Here is a 20,000-nt window from a genome sequence, read left to right on the forward strand (position 1 = left end):
TCTCTCTCTCTCTCTCTCTCTCTCTCCCGTCTCGGTCCAGGGCGAGAGAGGAGCTGAGGAAGCGATCGAGAATGTGAAAATGTAACGCCCCCGTGTCAATTTGAAAGAACACCTCCTCGCCACCCACCCCCATCCTCCCCCCTCCACCTTCCACTCCCACCATCGCCAACCTCCCTCCCTCCCTCCCTCCCTCCCTCAAGCAGCTCTGTGCTTTGGTCCGGCTCTGAAGGCCGTTCTTATTACCGGCATAGAGCACGGGTCAGGATGGCAAGCCGGCAGCATACTATTAACCCTTTAAGACCTGAAGAAGCATCTGTGTCACATTTTCATTTGAGCTAAAAAGCATCATTTTACACTTTGGCTATTCAAAAATAGCAGATATACAAGCTCATAGCGCGGCACCGAGTGCCGCGCTACGAGCTTGTATATCTGCTATTTTTGAAAAACCGTGAAAATGTGTGGAAATCTTTGAATATAAATTGTTTTAAAGCGAAAAAAAATTACTTGAATCTTTGCTTCCGGAAGTTCCGGGGATCCCTGGAACATATGTTTTTAGATGGGGGTCCGTGGCCAAATACATGTCATTTTGGGCGTCCTTGACATTAAAAAAAGAACCATTGATATAATGGCGACGTACGTTTTTTCAAAAAACTGTTGAATCCCCCAGAAGCAAAGATATGAGTTACAAATGTTCGCTTTTGTAACTCAAATCTCAAGATTTGCTAAAAAATAACTATTTTTCAAAAAGAGCTTGTATATCTGCTATTTTTGAATAGCCCAAGTGTAAAATAAGTTTTTTTTAGCTCAAATCAAAAAATGACACAGACGTGTCCCAGGTCTTAAAGGGTTAAAGCCTAATGAAAGGAATCTCTGCAGGGTCTGAGGGCTGCGGCGGCCAGAGAAGACTCTGCCTCAGCCCATTGTTCTTTCCCCCCGTCTCTCTCTCTCTCTCTCTCTCTCTCTCTCTCTCTCTCTCTCTCTCTCTCTCTCTCCTCCATGTACACTGTTCTGCAGATTTTCCCTTCCAGTTCTAAATTGTGCTTCTCCGCTGTCTCTCCATCTCTCAGTCTCGCTCTCTAAGCGGTCTTATCTGTCTTGTCTCGCATTTTTCTCTCATTTATGACTTCTGTCTGTCCCTTTTCCTCCCGTTGTCTCTGCCTTTCTGTGCACTTTTGTATGACTTATCTGTTTGTGTGTGTGCGCGTGTGTGTGTGTGCGTGCGCGCGTCTCCGTCTCCATTATCCAATGTATTTGTAGGCTTATCCATAGGCCTTTAGCCTCGCTAGCAATTTGTCCCGCCACCCCCTGGGAAATTCCAGTTCAATACAGTTCTAGGGATACATACATAGCTAGCTAAAGTTGAATATGCGAATGCGTAGGTAGATCTGCTGCAGATCTCTCTGCTGTTTATGCTGGAAGCCTATGAGTCCTTGTCACTGGCTGAGACGTGATGCTGGCTTCTGAACAGTGATGGAAGCAGGGTAGGAGGTAGCTACACTGAATCGCTAGCATAAATCCTCCTTTTGTAATCCTAAACACTGATGGTTAAAGGACATAATTCATAAATAATTGAATGTTGCTGTGTTACAAGTAATTGGCCAGTCGCCCGATACTGATCACCTGTGTGAGCTGCTGTAGCTAATGAGGACTCACTGAGTAACACTTCAGAATCTGAAGCGAAAGCACAGTTAAAGTAGATTTCTTTGCAGATAGCTTGCTATTGTAGTTGTCACTTAGACAATGTGTCCAGGGAGCATATGTTGCTTAATAGTATACTAAGAAAAAAACTATAGTTTGCACGGATGCAAACAACTCGCTTTTCGTGAATGTTGCTTTCTAACGTCAATTTGGGTGACTTGTGTGAATTCACCAGATCCGAGGAATTAATTGTCTGTCTTTATGTACAGTGTGTGTGTGTGTGTGTGTGTGTGTGTGTGTGTGTGTGTGTGTGTGTGTGTGTGTGTGTGTGTGTGTGTGTGTGTGTGTGTGTGTGTGTGTGTGTGTGTGTGTGTGTGTGTGTGTGTGTGTGTGTGTGTGTGTGTGTGTGGTGGTGGTGGTGGTGGTGGTGGTGGTGGTGGTGGTGGTGGTGGTGGTGGTGGTGGTGGTGGTGGTGTGGGAGGTAGGGGGGTTATGGTGATAGACAGGAGGGATTTCAGAAAAAAGGCCTTCTATAAGGAGGTTAGAGGCATTTGGGGGTAAAAGTTGGGAACCAGGCCATTTTACATAATTCAAGGGTGCTGAATCAGAAAAACACGGTTCCCAAGCAAAATTCTTAGTGCTTAACCTCCTAATTTGCATATCAAAATGGCTGCCGATTTTGAAGTATTTCTTAAATAACTCTATAACAAAGCAATCAAATCTGACAAATAAAGTGTATATATTTATATTCTGAGGGTCAGACAATGTGTGGAAGGTATTTATAATGTAATATATGTAAATAAATGTAAATAATGTAAATAAATATGCAAATTAGAGGCCACTATTACAGAAAACGGTTTCGTACTTAAAGTGATTCATCCGCATCCCCCTTATTTTATTTTATTTCTACTTATCTGTATTTTTACCATCCTTAAGACATCTAAAATACATATTTAGATCATGGAAAAATCCTGGTACATTTGGCCCCTGATGACCAAAAAATAAATTGCCCCCATGTATAACTCACCCCCAGAATGAGTTAGAGCCACAGAACTGGTACTGATAACTGAACACAAACTACTTTCAACACAACTATATAGAGTGGGATGGGGATGGCTATAGTTACACTTAGACGGCCAACAGGGACTAGCTGAAATGTATTAAGCCCCGCCCCTCTGTGTTCCTATTGGCTGGGCTTTAAACAGCCATAACTCCAATTCCCAGCATCGAAAACCTATGAAACTTCCTAGATGCGCTTAGACGGCCAACAGGGAAAGGCTGAAATTGTTTAAGCTATGTAGCCTAACTTTTCAGTTGATTGCCATACAGGCTTGTGTCCCCCCCCCCCACCCCCGATGGGCCCTGCCTAGTACAGCCTAGTCCAGCCTATTACTGCCTAGTCCTAGGACTAGGCTAGACCTGGGTGTACTAGGCTTTACTGTACTAGACTCTGCTGGGCTCTAATAGTCTGTTTTCAGCTCTAGCAGGCTTTGCTAGGCTGTACTTGGCTTTATTAGGCTATAGAAGGCAGTACTTTACTTTGGCCTACAAATGTTCATGCAAAACTATTGGTGGTGCACACACAAACTATTGCCCGTGTACACAGTGGTTAATCCCAATGGTCTGAGTATCTACAGGGCTGACAAGGGACTAGCACAGCCTAGTTCAACCTAATAGAGCCTAGTACAACCTAGTCTTAACTAGTCCAGTCTGTTCCATGCTAGTATAGCCTATATCGCCGTCCCCTAGTCTGTTCCATCAAAAGGCTGGACTAGGCTAGACCTGGGTGTACTAGGCTTTGATGTTGTAGTCTCTACTGGTCTCTAATAGACTGTTTTAAATTCCAGTAGGCTGTGCTGGTCTGTACAATGCTATATTAGGCTGTACAAGGCAGATCTGTACTATGGTCTACAAAGGTTCATGCAAAACTATTGATCGTGCACACACAAGCTATTGCCCGTGTTCACAGTGGTTAGTCCCAATGGTCTGAGTATCTACAGGGCTGACAAGAGCCTAGCACAGCCTAATAGAGCCTAGTATAGTCTAGTACATCCTAGTACAGCCTAATCTATCCTAGTCCAGCCTTATCAGTCCTAGCATAGCCTTGTACCCCCTCCCCTATTCTGTTCTCCCAAAAGGCTGGACTAGTCATGGGTGTACTAGGTTGTACTATACTAGACTCTACTGGTCTATAATAGGCTGTTTTAAGCTCTAGTAGGCTGTGCTAGGCTGTACTAGGCTCTATTAGGCTGTGCAAGGCAGATCTGTACTATGGTCTACAAAGGTTCATGCAAAACTATTGCTCGTGCACACACAAGCTATTGCCCGTGTACACAGTGGTTAGTCCCTATGGGTTGAGGATCTACAGGGCTGACAAGAGCCTAGCACAGCCTAATAGAGCCTAGTATAGTCTAGTACATCCTAGTACAGCCTAATCTATCCTAGTCCAGCCTTATCAGTCCTAGCATAGCCTTGTACCCCCTCCCCTATTCTGTTCTCCCAAAAGGCTGGACTAGTCATGGGTGTACTAGGTTGTACTATACTAGACTCTACTGGGCTCTAATGGTCTGCTTTCAGCTCTAGCAGCCGTTGCTAGGCTTTACTGGGCTCTATTAGGCTATAGAAGGCAGTACTTTACTTTGGCCTACAAATGTTCATGCAAAACTATTTCTTGTGCACACACAAGCTATTGCCCGTGTACACAGTGGTTAGTCCCTATGGGTTGAGGATCTACAGGGCGGACAAGAGCCTAGTACAGCCTAATAGAGCCTATTAGAGTCTAGTACAGCCTATTACAACCTAGTCTAGCCTAGTCCGGCCTGTTCCATGCTAGTATAGCCTATACCACCCTCCCCTAGTCTGTTCTCCCAAAAGGCTGGACTAGTCTTGGATGTACTAGGCTGTACAGTACTAGACTCTACTGGTCTCTAATAGGCTTTTTAGCGGCTCTAGCCGCTCTATACCTGACTTTGTCCGTGTGCGTCAACGTTCTGATTGGTCAGGTGCGTCAACAAAGTGATTGGTCAAGCTTCACGCGACACATGGCTATAAACACATTATAAACACATATCAATGACAAAATGTATCAAAGGCGCCGCTACCTTCACACAGGGTGTGATTTTTTAATCTCTAGTAGGCTTTGCTAGGCTGTACTAGGCTATATTAGGCTGTACAAGGCAGATCTGTACTATGGTCTACAAAGGTTCATGCAAAACTATTGCTCGTGCACACACAAGCTATGGCCTGTGTACACAGTGGTTAGTCCCTATGGTCTGAGTATCTACAGGGCTGACAAGGGACTAGTAAAGCCTAATAGAGAGTATTAGAGTCTAGTACAACCTAGTACAACCTACTCTAGCCTAGTCCAACCTGTTCCATGCTAGTATAGCCTATAGAAATGATTTCATGTGCATGCCATAAGCAATGCACAACACGTCGTTGCAAATGCCGGAAATCTGGGTTACGATGCACAGCCATGTGTGCATGTCAGCAACGGAGTGATGATCAACCTCCTTGTATGAATGTGGTCTAGTGTCTAGACTTTCGTTCAACAATGGCCAATACAGTATCTTTAGAGTACTAAACCGTTATCTGTTATGGGGGCCGCTATTTTGCATATTTCGGAGTAGGCTGATTATTATATTATATTATCATATTATATTACTTACAAATTCTTTACTCACATTGTAGAAAATGTATATAGACACTTCATTTGTCAATTTTGCTTGCCTGGCCACAGAGTTATTGAAGATAAAGGTGCGAATTTGCCAATTTGGCAGCCATTCAGATATGCAGATTAGAAGGTCAAAAACTAAACATTTAGCATGGGGAAAAAGTATGTATTTTAGATGTCCTAAGGATGGCAAAAATACAGATAATTAGGAACAAAATAAGGGGGATGCACCTTTTGCACCGTTTGAGTACTACGGTACATCATTTTATGTAATAGTGGCCTCTAATTTGCATATTTATTTACATTTATTACATTACAAATATCTTCCACACATTGTATGACCCTCAGAACATAAATATATACACTTTATTTGTCAGATTTGCTTGCTTTGCTATAGAGTTGTTTAAGAAATACTTCAAAATCGGCAGCCATTTTGATATGCAAATTAGGAGGTTAAGCACTAAGAATTTTGCTTGGGAACCGTGTTTTTCTGATTCAGCACCCTTGAATTATGTAAAATGGCCTGGTTGCCGACTTTTACCCCCAAATGCCTCTAACAATCACATATTTCAGAAATCCCACCGGTCTATGACAGACAAATCACCTTACAGATCCCTACAGTGTATTTCTATAATGCTCATATGAGTGAACTGCATTGAGCCAAAAACAAAATTCTACTCAACTGTCAGGACCTGTTGCCAGGACCTCACATTACATCTCTGGTTGTTTACACCTGTTCCTGACATACTGTACAGCGAAGTGAGCGAAAATATGTGACGAAATTGCATTCATTGCTGTTGGACTATCCAGCAAACTGAGCAGCGATGTTGTTCACCGCTCAAATATTCATTCACTGTGTCTCTTGTTGAGCGAGTGTTCCTTACCGTGTCCCAACCCCAAACACTTTTCATTGGTTGAGATCCACATACTACTGTTCACACATTCCATGGTATAGGCCTACAGTGATTATGATTTAAGGAGCATTTATAGTGGGAAAGAATATTAATGTATTGAATTGGTGTCCTATATGACCGGAATAAATTGGATTGCTTTCCACTGTATATTACTCCAACTACCAGCATGCCTTGCACACCTCAATTACAAAGCCACTCCTAGCCGTGTGATATTGTTATACAACCAGAAGCTGTCAAGTCCCGGAAAAGACGCGCTGTGATTGGCCAGTAGTTACTTTGAGTGGCAGTTGGTGCAAACGCTCACCCCAAAACATGATGTACGATTATCGGTACATAACTTGGATGGCGCTGAGTCGGCTCAGGCGAACTTTGCAACGTTCGGCACGGCGACTCACTCGCTTTAGCTCGGTTGGCGGTGCCTCTCAAAACAAAATGAGTCCGAGGTTGTCGGAAAAAGAGCGTGGGCAGCGGGATTTGATCACAGGGAGTTGGGGTCGGCAGTCTAATGCTTAACTCTCTCAGTGCCAATTAAATAAAAAAATATGTTCATACTGTGCCAGCAATTTTTTTTTAAGTAAAACAAAATAATAATAATAAGTTAAACAAGAAGTCTCAGCAAATCTTCGGATCACGATATCTTGGGTTCTGAAAATTATTAAAAAAAAAAAAAAAAAAAAAAGAAACTTGTTTTTGGCACTGAGAGAGTTAATGAGGCACGCCACCGCACTAGGTTCAGGATTGGGGTTTTGGGGTGTATTAGAATGTGACAATGCCCCCACCGTCCCCTCTGCGGGCGGAGTCCTTGTTTTCTTGTTTTTGCATTTAGCCAATCGCAAGGCAGGCAGGGCGGGGCTTTGTAGAAACTAGTTAAATAATATGCCTGTGTGTACACACATGAGAATGCTGCCACAGGACAGGACAACAGATGATGCCAATCACTTTGATAAGACTGTCGAGTGTCGACAAATATCCTTAATTTACCAAGAGAGTCAATCCCACGCCTCGCCAATAGTGGGCGTGGACTATGTATCGACGTTATAATTTTTTCAGGGTCGCGACACTGATTATTAGTGATCTAGGAGACCGACAACCGATATTAGAAGCTGATATGTATTTGAAGTAAAAAATAATGAAAAGATTGCCTCATCTCCCCACCCCATTCGGTGAGCTTGGCCAATAGCATCTGTGAACGTTGTGTACTTCCAAAGATGGTTAATTTATGAAGATACACCATCCCAATTGTAGCCACTAGCTACAACCCTAACAACAGGAAAATCGGTGAATTGGCCCTTTAGCAATCGTCCACATGCGCCCATAATTATGCACATGACATGTAGCTGGCTAGAAAGGAGGAAGCAGACTAAATTAATGTTACTGATAATGGGAAAATGTGTTTTGAGTGCTGGTCCTTTCACACCAGGGACTTGGGCCTGGATCCAAGTCCATCTTTCTGTGTGCCGTTTCCGGGCACATATCAGCGTCCATGACTGGGTATGGATGATGTTTTCCTCTTTTGAAAGGTGTACAGTTCATATGTACTCGTTAAGCATCAGGTGTGAAATCCAGCCATACCAAAACGCAGAATTGGACTGAAATTGGGGCAGACTGATAACTTCTATCACAACTGGATATACAGGCTTTCAGTGGTCCTAAGTATTCACTAAATTGGCTTTGAATACAGGTTGAATACATTGGCTTTTTTAATAATATGTATTCTTTAAATACTCTTGTGCTCTGTATCCTGTGTTTCATGCCTACTGCGCTGCTTCTTCAACAGACCACACCCACCCCGGTTCACTCATACTGCTACAACTAATACATGCGTCCACATCTGAAGAAAGTGATGCACTTCTTGTGAATATACTTGTGGATGGACTAATTTGATTTAATTATCCTACTCTTACACAGAAGAAAATGCAAGTGCATGCTCATGTGATGATGTAATTCAGGAAATAAAAAATACATAATTTAATTGCAGTCTACAGTATCTGTATACAATACAATACATTTTATTGATCTGAATACAAATAGGAATAAATATAACATTTTTCATTTTATTCTTATGAATGAGATTGCCTAGCAATCATGACTTTTATGATTGGTACAGTCGTAGGCTACAGGAAAGTTGCAACAGTGATGAGAATATGTGCGATTCACAGCCACAGACTTTGACACTCTGTGGGGTTTGAGAGGAAGACAACACCCTGACACTTAGAGTAAGTGTCTCCTTAGACACCGTGAGACTTTTTTTAATCTAACATGTTAAATGCTGTGTCACAGCTTCAGAATGCCACTGATGTGGGCACTACCAGGTCAAGTCATGACTCTTGAGTTCATGAGACTATAGACCAATTATTTGTTTACCAACATTGAGACTGGATGCACAGGTGATTGTTTCATGCAATCAATTCCCAACATATTGTTTCGGGGTGCGCTGGTTTCAGTTCATTCAACCTCCTCTTGTGTGTTGACCAGTGAGGCGCGTCCTAGCGAGGCATGACAGAATGGGTTTCATTTGGTGCCAGCCTGCGCACGCATACTGGTTCTTATCAGTGTGACGTCATCTGTGAAGGGGTCTATAATCATAGATATATATAAGAAAGGCTAGATGGCTCAAGGGGGCGTCACAAGCGTAGCTCAACGGTTTGGTGTGTTGTAAACACCAAAGATGTAGTTATGATACTGCATACTTATAATTATAATCATGGAATTTCTATGAAAATAAAATTAAGTTATGCAGTATCATAACTACATCTTTGGTGTTTACAACACACCAAACCGTTTGAAAATCGGATGAAAATTGAGCACGCTATGGTTATTTCAATAGTACATGTACCATAGACATAATGTTATGAATGAGCAAGCTGACTGTCGCAAGATGGCCGCCATGTGGCAACGTCGTACTCCATTGGCCGGCAGCGCGGTTGAGTCATCTAGTGTTTATATATATCTATGTCTATAATGACTGTGAAGGTATGAAATGAATGCTGCATTTAGCTGTTGCTAACAGGTTTTTGGTTTGTAAATGATGGTTGCTCTTCTTCTGTTTTGCTGTGGATGCTTCCCCATTAGGTGTTAGCCTTAGAGTTAGAATGGGAGGGTTTAGATCATGGATGTCAAACTGATTTTAGGTCACGGGCCAGACTAGGCAAAATGCGACTTCATGTGGGTTGTTCGTTCACGAGTGTACCCACCTTTGTTTTTCCAGCCTGATGTTCTCATGTGTCTCTCTGCCATAACTGCAAAATGTTTAAATTCATGAATTTCATTTCTTATGAGAAATATTGCCTAGCAAGCGTTACTTTTAATATTGGTATTAACTTACAGTCAGGCTGCACAGAAGTTGCAACGGTGACAAGAACTGTAACTCAGCGTGTGCTCAGCAATTCACATCACATATTAGCTCATCTTTAGGTTCGAATTTTAAGATGTGTTCTCTAATGCTTGCTTTATACCGTGTCGTATGACAGTGTCGACGGTGTCACTCACGATGCGACACATTGTGAGCTTGGAGATCTGCTATTTTCGCCATGTGACACCGTCATCAAAAGAGTATAAATCATGCTTAAGTGTATGTATACTAGTGTTGCCTCTTGCATCTATCTCTCTCATTCATGTGACCATCTATCCTCTCTTTTTTCCTTGCTCTGTCATTATAGCATCACAGCCAATAAGCTAACAGGATCCGGTGTGGTTTGGAGATTATTTTAGAAGCATGGTGTGGGTTGTGTATTAAAGCTCTCAGATGAGCTCAGACAGACAGGCCCTTCTCCCCTTGAAATCACTCACAGTTTTCAGCATTTTATAAGTAGGTCAGTATAAGTTTTGTGATAAGTATCTCATTTGTGGCTGTGCGTGTTTTAATGTGTGTCTTTTAGCTCTGCATGCGCATGTTCGAACCATCCACTGTTCTCTCCAATCAAGGTCTCATAACATCAGGCCTTTTTTTTTTCAATTTTGCATCTATTTATTAGTTTTCCCCCCTCCCTCGCCCTCTTCCTCTCTCTCTCTCTCTCTCTCTCTCTCTCTCCCTCCCTCTCTCCCTCTCTTCAAACCAAGGCTCAGCTGTCCTTGTGCCTTTTACATGTTGCAAATGAATGCATATCCATGCAAATTCTCAAAAAGAGAGAGAGGGAGAATTTGAATATATTGCTTAAAGCTGCGCCCGAGCCGACCCTGCCATTCGGTGTTTGAAAGCAGCGTGTCTGTTTGAATACTGAGGTTCTCTCTTTGTCATGTTCGCCAGAGGGGCTGGGTGAGCGAACCAACGCAGGCAGGGAACGGGCAGAGATCGGCTGGCCAGCCGCACACAGACGGACTAATTGGGGAAAGGGGGGCGAAAGGGGGTGTCGACGGGTGAGGAGGGGGTGGGAGGTGTAGGGAGGCAGAGGGGTAGGGGTGGGGGGGGATATCTGAGAGAGACGACAGGGGGTTTGAGAGTGAGGTGCAAAAGGACAGTCGGTACGGAGGGGGGGGAGAAAAGGTGACAAAGAGGGCAAGAGAGTGAGCGAGAGGAAGGGGTGAGGGATGGGTGAGAGGAGACACAGTGGTTTCCAGCGTTGATCTGCCAGTAGACCTGCTGTGGGATGTCATTATACTGTCTTCATAGCCAGTGTACCTGCCTTACTGCAGTCTCGCAAACTCCCATTATATCATATACTGTACAGTCATTGTCAATACTACACATTTACTAGCTGACACTGTAAGTATATGATACTTATTATACTATATACATTCACTGTCAGTCAGTGATTGTATAGTAATATACTATAAATTCATTGGCTGACAGTGAATGTATAGAATGATACTATACTGTACATTATTTCATGCTATACATTCATGGCTGACAGTGTGGTGGTGGCCAAGCACACAATAAAATCCTCGGTGTTAATACAGCTCTCTGAGGGTGCACAGATCGACCATTTGGTTTAATTTGTACACTCTGCTAAGTTCAATTAACACTCTGGATTTTACTGTGCAAGCACAGGGCAGTCTGTGCCGGGAGCTCAGAACGATTTTTGTCCACAACCCGAAAGTGACATTCTTCTCACTCAGCCCCTGGACCTAATATAATGGTTTCATATTAATGCTCTTGAATATAGGGAAACAATAGAGTAATGTAATGTAATCCAGCTAAGGTTTAAGAGACAATGTTCTGAGCCAGGGGGAGACAGCAAGTCTTTGAACTATTGGCCATTGTGGTTCAGTCGAATCTGAATATGACATTGTTAATTGACAAGAATAAACTCATGATCGTGTCAACGTAAATGTGCTCAAGCTGTAGTGAGTAGGGAACTGTAGACTAACAGTCGGGTAACTGCTACTATGGATGGTTTTGGTATGTGTGTGGGAAACACTTCATGGACACATGATGAAACTGGTTAAAGCTGGGCACACTACAGGGGTTTTAAAATCCTAACCGATTTTGAAATCGAGTTGCATCACGCAATTACGGATAATCTTATAAGATTATCTTCTCTATAATCTTAAACATTACAAGATTTTAAAATAATGGCACATCATACACTACAGGATTTTATTAAGATTATCGTGCCTGGCCCTGGCTGAGCAATGCAGCACCATGTGATCAAATGTGGAATCATATGTACTGTAAACAGTGGAATCGGTTAAACTTGCTGTGGCAACGGAAAAATGATTGTGATATGTCTGGGAAGACATGTTGTTTCAACCGGTCGTTCAGTCTCCTAGACTTGTCTCTCTCGGCCGTGCGCGACTCCCACTGTTCCACTCGGACAGTAGTGGTAATCATCCAGATAAAACATCAAACATGTTTGATAATTAATTATTGGGGCGGTCCCAATAGTCTGTGAGCAGTGAGCACTGAGCAGATCGAGAGGTTTAATTTAACTCAATCTTTGAACCCCCCACACTACAGGATAATCTGGGCAGATAATCAGTTCCGATCAGCCTCGAAACGGGAACGCCTGTCCGTGCACAACATGCCGTCCCTGAACATACAGTATATTCTGCGCTGACTCAGAGAAATGAATTGTAGTCCTTAGAATGGTACATATTTGAAGGGCTGTGAAACCCTCAGTTTTGTTTCCTCTTAGTCCACCGCAGCAGTTTAAAAAATTCACTGAGATAGCAGCAGTGGAGAGTACAGGGGACTGGATGGGGGGATTATCACCACGTACACGGATTACATTGTTGTACTTAAGTATGACACTACTGTATGCACACACACACACAATGACATTCACCTACTTTTGATTTTCAACCAGTGGAAAAAAAGAGTATTATTGATTTAGCACCTGAACATAAGCAGTTCAACAGATGTACTTATTTGTTGAGATAATGCCTGTCTAGATCAGTTAACCACTTAAACCATGTATAGTTCATTGACCGGGGTCCCCCAGGGGTCTATATTTGGTCCCCTCCTTTCAAACTGTCTGTAGAAGAGGCAGTGGGCAATCAAATTAAAAGGTGAAAGGTTGGCAGATTAAATGGCATTTTATCTTTCTCGCTTCATGCCTAAAATCTGTGGTTAACAGAGACGTTCCATTTATTAATCTGTGCTCCGGGAGGTGATGCTACTACCCTCCAATTGCATTCAGATAAGCCCCGCCCCTCACACACACCGCCCCAAGGGCTCCGCGGGCCCAGCTGGGCTGAAGTGGGCTAAGTTCCACTGGCTCTAGCTGGGTATGTTAGTGTGGCTGTAGTAGCCGGGGGAATATAAAGCAGGACAGGGGTTTAAAGACCAAGTCCCCCCAGGGAGGAGTCCTCTGTGCCTGAGGAGAGGGGTGTGAACTTAGCCGCTTCTGTCTCCCTCCCTCTCTCTCTCTCTCTCTCTCTCTCTCCCTCCCTCCCTCCTTCAGCAGGTTTCTCCATCCCTCTCTACCACCCATGACATTCACTCTCCCTCCTGATCTCAATGGTTCTACTACCCTGTCTTTCCCTGAAAACGCATTATTGTGTTTCTTAAAGTAGAAAGAGAATCGTATACGATAAAGTATATCAATTAGTCTTCAGGAACCCCTCCGGCTTTGTTTTTATTTAATTTTTTTGGGGTGGGGAGGTTCTCCCATTCCTCATATTCTTCCTAGCATTTTTTCCCCCTCCGTCCCCTCCTCTTCTGCCCCTTCATTCTTCCTCTATTCCACTCTTGCTGTCCAGTCTTCACCACATTAGTCGAGAACACAAGGGAATATCGCTCGTCAAGTTCACAGTGGTAATAATGAAACCTGCAAAGGAATTTCAGCCGGTTGACTTCCTTCCTGTCTGCTGGTAAAGCCACTGTGGAAGTGCACGCTGCCAGGGTACACTGTGTAAAGTACGCCGAGATTGTACAAATAGAACCAAATGCACTCTTACGGGTTAATAGACCCGTAAATGGTCCATTTGGTTACATTTGTACTCTCTCAGAGTTAAAGTAACACTCAGGATTTTACTGTGTATTCTTCCCCCTTGCCTGTTCATGGTCTCTCAATCCATGACTTTGAGTTATGTGATTCTCTGGGATGGCTGAGAGGTGTGTGTGTGTGTGTGTGTGTGTGTGTGTGTGTGTGTGTGTGTGTGTGTGTGTGTGTGTGTGTGTGTGTGTGTGTGTGTGTGTGTGTGTGTGTGTGTGTGTTTGTGTGACTGTGTGTGTGCGTGTGAGCCTAGTCCTCAGGGAAGGATCAGTCCCATGTATCAATGCCATGCATTTCCAACCATTACTCAATCATACTGCTTTAATCAACCCTACAGCACTGTAAAAGAAAATCAGTACAGCGTGTGGATGCAAGGAAGAGTTTAGCCCTAAATTTCTTTCTTTTTGCCCTGTGTGGGCAGGTTCCTTGCAGCGTTGCGCTGTAGCCTGCTATTCAGTGGAAGGAGGGGGGGGGCAAGGCGAGCTGTGCTGTGCTGCGCCAGCGCTGCAATGTGCCGTGTAGCGTTGCGTCGTAGCGATAGCACACCCGTCCGCTGGGGAGAACCGAGAGCATTCTGTCTCGCTGAGTGATACCCCTGTCTCCACCGACGATAAACAACACACTGACACACACACACACACACACACACACACACACACACACACACACACACACACACACACACACACACACACACACACACACACACACTCACTCCACTGTCTCCGAGGCCCAGCCTAGCAACAGCTTCCTCCTTCACACCCCCCAGAGCTGTAAATGTATTAGCTGCCTCATATTCTTTTGTCTTGGGAAAATGGGGAGCAGGGGGAGTGTGTGTGTGTGTGTGCGTGTGGTTGAGGGGGGGGGGGGGGGGGGGGTACTAGGCAACAAGAGTGGCAAAGCCTGCCATTCCTGTCTAGAGATCCCTCTGGTATACTGTAGGGCCCAGTGGTGGAGAGACGGTAGGAGAGAGAGAGGTACAGGGCTCCAAATATTGCACCGAGAAGGAGGGAGGTACAGTACAGGCAGACAGGGAGGCAGGGAATGACACAGAGAGAGAGAGAGAGAGAGAGAGAGAGAGGTGTGCATATGCATGTCTGTTGTCAGTGATGCAGGTATGGTGGAGAAAACCCACTGATGGAAGAGACATAAATAAAAAAAAACAGGAGTGTGAGACTCAAATCACACATGAGACATCGGTCTGCTGTTCTCGTACCAAAAAGAGAAGTTGAACGAGTGTGACGCGTTAGCTCTGCTAAAAACGGACTCTTTTTTTTTTTTATGGTTGAGAGGCATTTTTTTTTCTCTGTCTTTTTTTTCTAAGGTGATATTTATGGAATTTCAGCTTTATGAGGACAGGAGAGTGGAGAGAAAGATAGGAAAGCGAGGGCAGGACGAAATGAGTTGGGAATCGAACGCATGACGATGATTATGCGGTTGACAATACCAACTGGTTGAGTCCCCAGGGACTCACCGGGGAGCCAGGGGAGTCTTTCCAGATGCATTTGTCTGACTTAGCCACTTTCAACCTGCCGTCCCTATTCTGGGCATGTGATTATAGGCTAAAATTAAAATAATAAAGTCACATTTAAAACAAAATAGCAGATCTACAAGCTCACAACGTGTTAAGCTTGTAGATATGTTATTTTTTTCTATTTTATTATTTATTTATTATTATTATTATCTTATGACTAAAGTGTACTACGGCAACAGCTAAGGGACAACTTCAGAAATTCACATACTAGTCCATATCTAGACAACAATATTAGTTGCTTTTTTCATATAATTATATGGAAATGACTAAAAATGACAAGTACTTAAAAGGTGATTGAGCAGAATGGCACGAGTTGGGGAAGACGCTAGTTGTACATTCTGTATTGACAGTGGGCTACTTGATACAATATTGGCTTGGCAAAATGTATATAACATATTCATTGTTTATGATAATGCCACATTATAACATTGGCCACATCACAGACTTTGCCTGTCTTGTCTAGGTTTTGTATTTCTATGTTATGTTCACGTTCTAGTTTTCATGGTTCTATGTTCATGTCTTCTCCAGCTGTATCTCATTGTAATCAGCCCTCTATTGTCTTGTTCCCCAGTCAGTCCTTGTCGGGTCATTGTTTGGTGTCGCATCATGTCAGTCTGTTTGTGATGTCTGTTCTGCCACTAAATACTTTAAATAGAGGCATAAAAGCCCCAAAGATATCGTGAAAAAAAAGAAGATAAGAAAACATGAGCATACATATAATATGCTCACACGCATGCACACACGCATGCACACACCTCCCTACTAGTCCTGAATTTGATCACAGTCCCTGTGGCCCCCATTGGCAAGGCAAGGCAGGCAATTTATTTGTATAGCACATTTCAACAAGGCAACATTTTCAAGGCAATTCAATGTGCTTTACACAGAACATCAAGCAAAGGAAACACAATTATAAAATTACATTAGGATGCAGAAAACAAAAGAAGCAAAAAATAACAATACAATTACAGTGCAGAAGAGAAAAAAATCAAACAGAAAAGTCTTTAGTTGTGATTTAAAAGAAATAAGAGTGGCAGCAAACAGGAGTTTGTTCCAGATATGTGGTGCATAAAAACTAAATGCTGCTTCCCCACGTTTATATTTGGTTTTAGGGACAGAAAGCAGACCTTTCCCAGATGACCTGAGAGATCTAGATGGTTCGTGACATCGCACAAGATCGGAAATGTATTTTGGCTCTAAACCATTCAAAGCTTTATAGACCAACAGAAGTATTTTGAAATCAATTATTTGACACACAGGGAGCCAGAGTAAGGATTTAAGAACTGGAGGGATATGCTCCACTTTCTTGGTATTAGTAAGGACTCGAGCAGCAGCATTCTGAATCAACAGTTTTTTGTTATTGTGCCAATGTGGCTGTTCAAATTCAGGTCTGAGTCCATGACTACACCAAGGTTTTTGACTTGGCTAGAGGTTTTTAACTTTACCGTTTGGAGCTGGGCACTGACTTTGAAACTGTTCCTTGGCTCCAAAAACGTCAGTTTTGTCTTTTTGTCGAAAATTATGGCACATCCAATTGTGATTTGTTCAATACATTTACACAGTGTTTATATCGGACCATAGTCCTCTGGTGATACACAGTTATGTAGATTTGTGTATCCCTCTGCATAACTATGGTAGCTTATGTTGTTGTTTTCCATAATCTGAGCTTGTGGGAGCATGTAGATATTGAACAGTAGAGACCCTAGAATGGATCCTTGCGGAACTCTGCATGTCATTTTTGTCCGCTCAGATGTGTAATTACTAATTAGCGATAGATACAAAATAGTCTCTGTTCTCTAAATATGATTTCATACCAGTTTAGTACTGTGCCAGAAAGTCACACCCAATTTTTCAGTCTGTCTAGTAATATATTGTGGTCGACCGTGTCAAATGCAGCACTGAGATCCAGAAATACAAAAACTTTTGCCACTGTCTGTATTTAAGTGGATGCCATTGAAAACTTTAACAAGAGCAGTCGCAGTGCTGTGGTGTGGTCGAAAACCTGACCAAGGCCATTGTTTAGTGTCATTGGCCTGTCACTCAACACACAACTCTACCTGTTGTGGGCGGAGCAATGATAAGTGAGAAATCTGGGAAGACAAATGTTATTATTTGAAGATAAAGTGTGTGTGTGTGTGTCTGTGCGCGTGCGTGCGCATGTGCACACGAACATGCACACGTGTGTTTTGTATGCCATATGCAGTGCGCCAGGGACGCTTCTCTGGAACATATTGGTGTGCGTACAGAGTGGTTAATAATAGTAGCGAGTGCATACCGCCGTGGCAGCTCTGATGTGTGTGACAGTTTTACAGCCGCACATGCCAAGACACACACACACACACACACACACACACACAGACACACACACACACACACACACACACACACACAGCAAGAGACCCCCTCTGCCATGGAGCCCTCCGTCTTTGTTGAGTTCTCAATTTTATCACAGATCCTGATAAGTAAAAACAACCGCTTCCCACCCATTCTTCCCCCCCTCCCCTCCTCTCGCTTCCATATGTGCGTGCACACACACACACACACACACACACACACACACACACACACACACACACACACACACACACACACACACACACACACACACACAACAAACAAAAACATATAGCCTAGTCAAAGTCAGCCACCCACTCACACATGCAGCACAGAAACATGCACATGCTTAATCGCCTTCTCACATTCAATGCACAAACGCCTTCAAGCAGGCACTCGCACGTGTCACACACGCAGACACGCAAGTATGCATGATGCACACACACACACACACACACACACACACACACGCATGCAGCTACCCCCCATCTCCATCATAGCTCATTGTTGCTGTTGTTTGTCTATGGCTGGGGGTGTTGCAGCTTTGAGTTTTGATCAGAGGTGGTTTGTTTGGGGGGGGGGGGGGTCGCTGTAATAACAGGCAGTAGGGCTGCAACTATCGATTATTTTCTTAGCGATTATGATATTGCTTACTTTTTCAATTAATCAAATAATCTTCTTTTTTATATATAGCGTCACTGTCGGGCAGAAACCTCTTATTTCCATATTCTAGCTTTTTTTTTCTAATCTCAAATCCTCAAATTGTCTTTTTTATTTCTTGTATTATGTTTGCATGTCTTACAACATTTAGAAAAGAGTATTTACAAGCTCGAAACTCTGCTTTGAAGGCCACCTGACAGGGACCATATCAACAAATCAATGCGACATTCGAATACATTTTTGACTAAATCGATTAATCTGATAAACCACTTAAGCCATATATGATACTTTGTTGTACAACGGCGTAGGCAAACACTTTATTTTAAAATGTATTATTATTTCATAATCGAGTAAATCAATTAGCATGATTAACTGTTGCACCTTATGTGTTCAGTACAGTCAGATACACCATCAGGAAACGCATTCTGTGGAGGGAGACGCATGCAGGCACAGACAGACAGACAGACAGACAGACAGACAGACATCTGTCTGTCTGTCTAATATCTGCAGTCATTCAGGTGCATGGTCAGATAGACCTCTGGCTTGTTGGTGGTCCTTGGCTATTAGAGACGGATGAAAAAAAGAGAGAGACAGGTCCAAAGTTCACCAGCCAGCTACCCAGTCTGTAAGCAGTGTTGCCAGATTCTGTGAGAGAAACAAGCAACCAGATCCAGGAAAACAAGCCCAAAAGAAGCGACTATGGGCCACATTTCAAAAATAGCAGATCTACAAGCTCATAGTGCGGCGCTATGAGCTTGTAGATCTGCTATTTTTGAATAGCCAAAGTACAAAATATGGTTAAAGTGGTTAAAATTGTGACGCTAAATTAACTACTTTTGCTGGGCACCCCCTGGTACCCCCCCCCCAAGGACCCCTGGGGGTCCCCGTGCGTGCCCCACTTTGAGAACCAATGCACTACAGTATACAAACAGAGAGAGAGAGACAGACAGACAGACAGACAGACAGACAGACAGACAGACAGACAGACAGACAGACAGACAGCCCGCCCTGGTGGCTTGGTGGCTGGTCTGGGGTGTATAGCTATAACCCATATGGTGCTCTACTGTGTTCCTGCTCCATGTCTAAATCCATATGCTGAAGGAGGAAGGCCGCCACCACCGGACCCCCCCCCCCCCCTCACACACACGCTCCTTCTTAAACCACAGGGGAGATGTTGGGAGGTAAAGCCCCGCAGGCTCACCCCCCCCCCCCCACCACACCTCTTAACCCCTCAGAGCTGCTTAGCCTATTGTCACTGCAATCTGCCACCACAACCTAGCCCCCCCCCCCTCTCTCTGTCTGTCTGTCTCTCTCTCTGTCTCTCTCTCTTCCCCCCCATCTCTCTCCCTCTCTGTCTCTCCCTCCCCCTATCTCTCTCTCTCTCCCCTCATTTTACATCTCCCTTTGGCACCTGATAATCGATGATGAACTCGTTCGCTGCTAATTATTTAAGCTGTTGATCGGGGAGACCCCCCCCCTCCATTCTTAAAGAAGGAGAAAAAAAAAAGAAAAGAAGTCAATCTTTGGTCTCTCCGTGTCTCCGTTCCGCCGGCTGAAGAACTCTAGATTGCCAATTCATTTGGATTAAGTGCATTAGGGCTACAGCGTGTTGATGGGAACATTTTGTCAGATCACTATCAGCGGCGCTAACATTAATCCTCATTTTGCTCTGCCAGTTGATACTGCCCACTTAGAATACACCCTGGGGACTGTGTATCTGAAATGGACCATTATGGTTCTTTTTGCTCTCTCTGTTCTCCCCTTTTAATCGAGTGCATCTCTAAAAAAATGATGTTTTCTCCCTCTCCCCCCCCTCTCCCCCCTCTCTCTCTCTCTCTCTCTCTCTCTCTGTTCTTGTTTCACAGGAGGTCCTG

General features: G+C 43.6%; 1 protein-coding gene across 4 annotated transcripts in view; it reads left to right on the plus strand.

Moving 5' to 3' along the window:
• The window catches only part of dennd1b (DENN/MADD domain containing 1B), a 158,487-nt gene that overhangs the window by 40,766 nt on the left and 97,721 nt on the right, over window positions 1-20,000 (plus strand). For all 4 annotated transcript variants that reach the window (XM_084067680.1, XM_084067683.1, XM_084067681.1 and 1 more), the window contains exon 4: window positions 19,992-20,000. This exon is cut by the window's right edge and continues 41 nt beyond it. In XM_084067680.1, the coding sequence (XP_083923806.1) occupies window positions 19,992-20,000 (9 nt within the window). The remainder of the gene's footprint in view (window positions 1-19,991) is intronic.

Source organism: Gymnoscopelus microlampas (genome assembly GCF_963454915.1).
Source record: "Gymnoscopelus microlampas genome assembly, chromosome: 9".
Taxonomy (NCBI): Eukaryota; Metazoa; Chordata; class Actinopteri; order Myctophiformes; family Myctophidae; genus Gymnoscopelus; species Gymnoscopelus microlampas.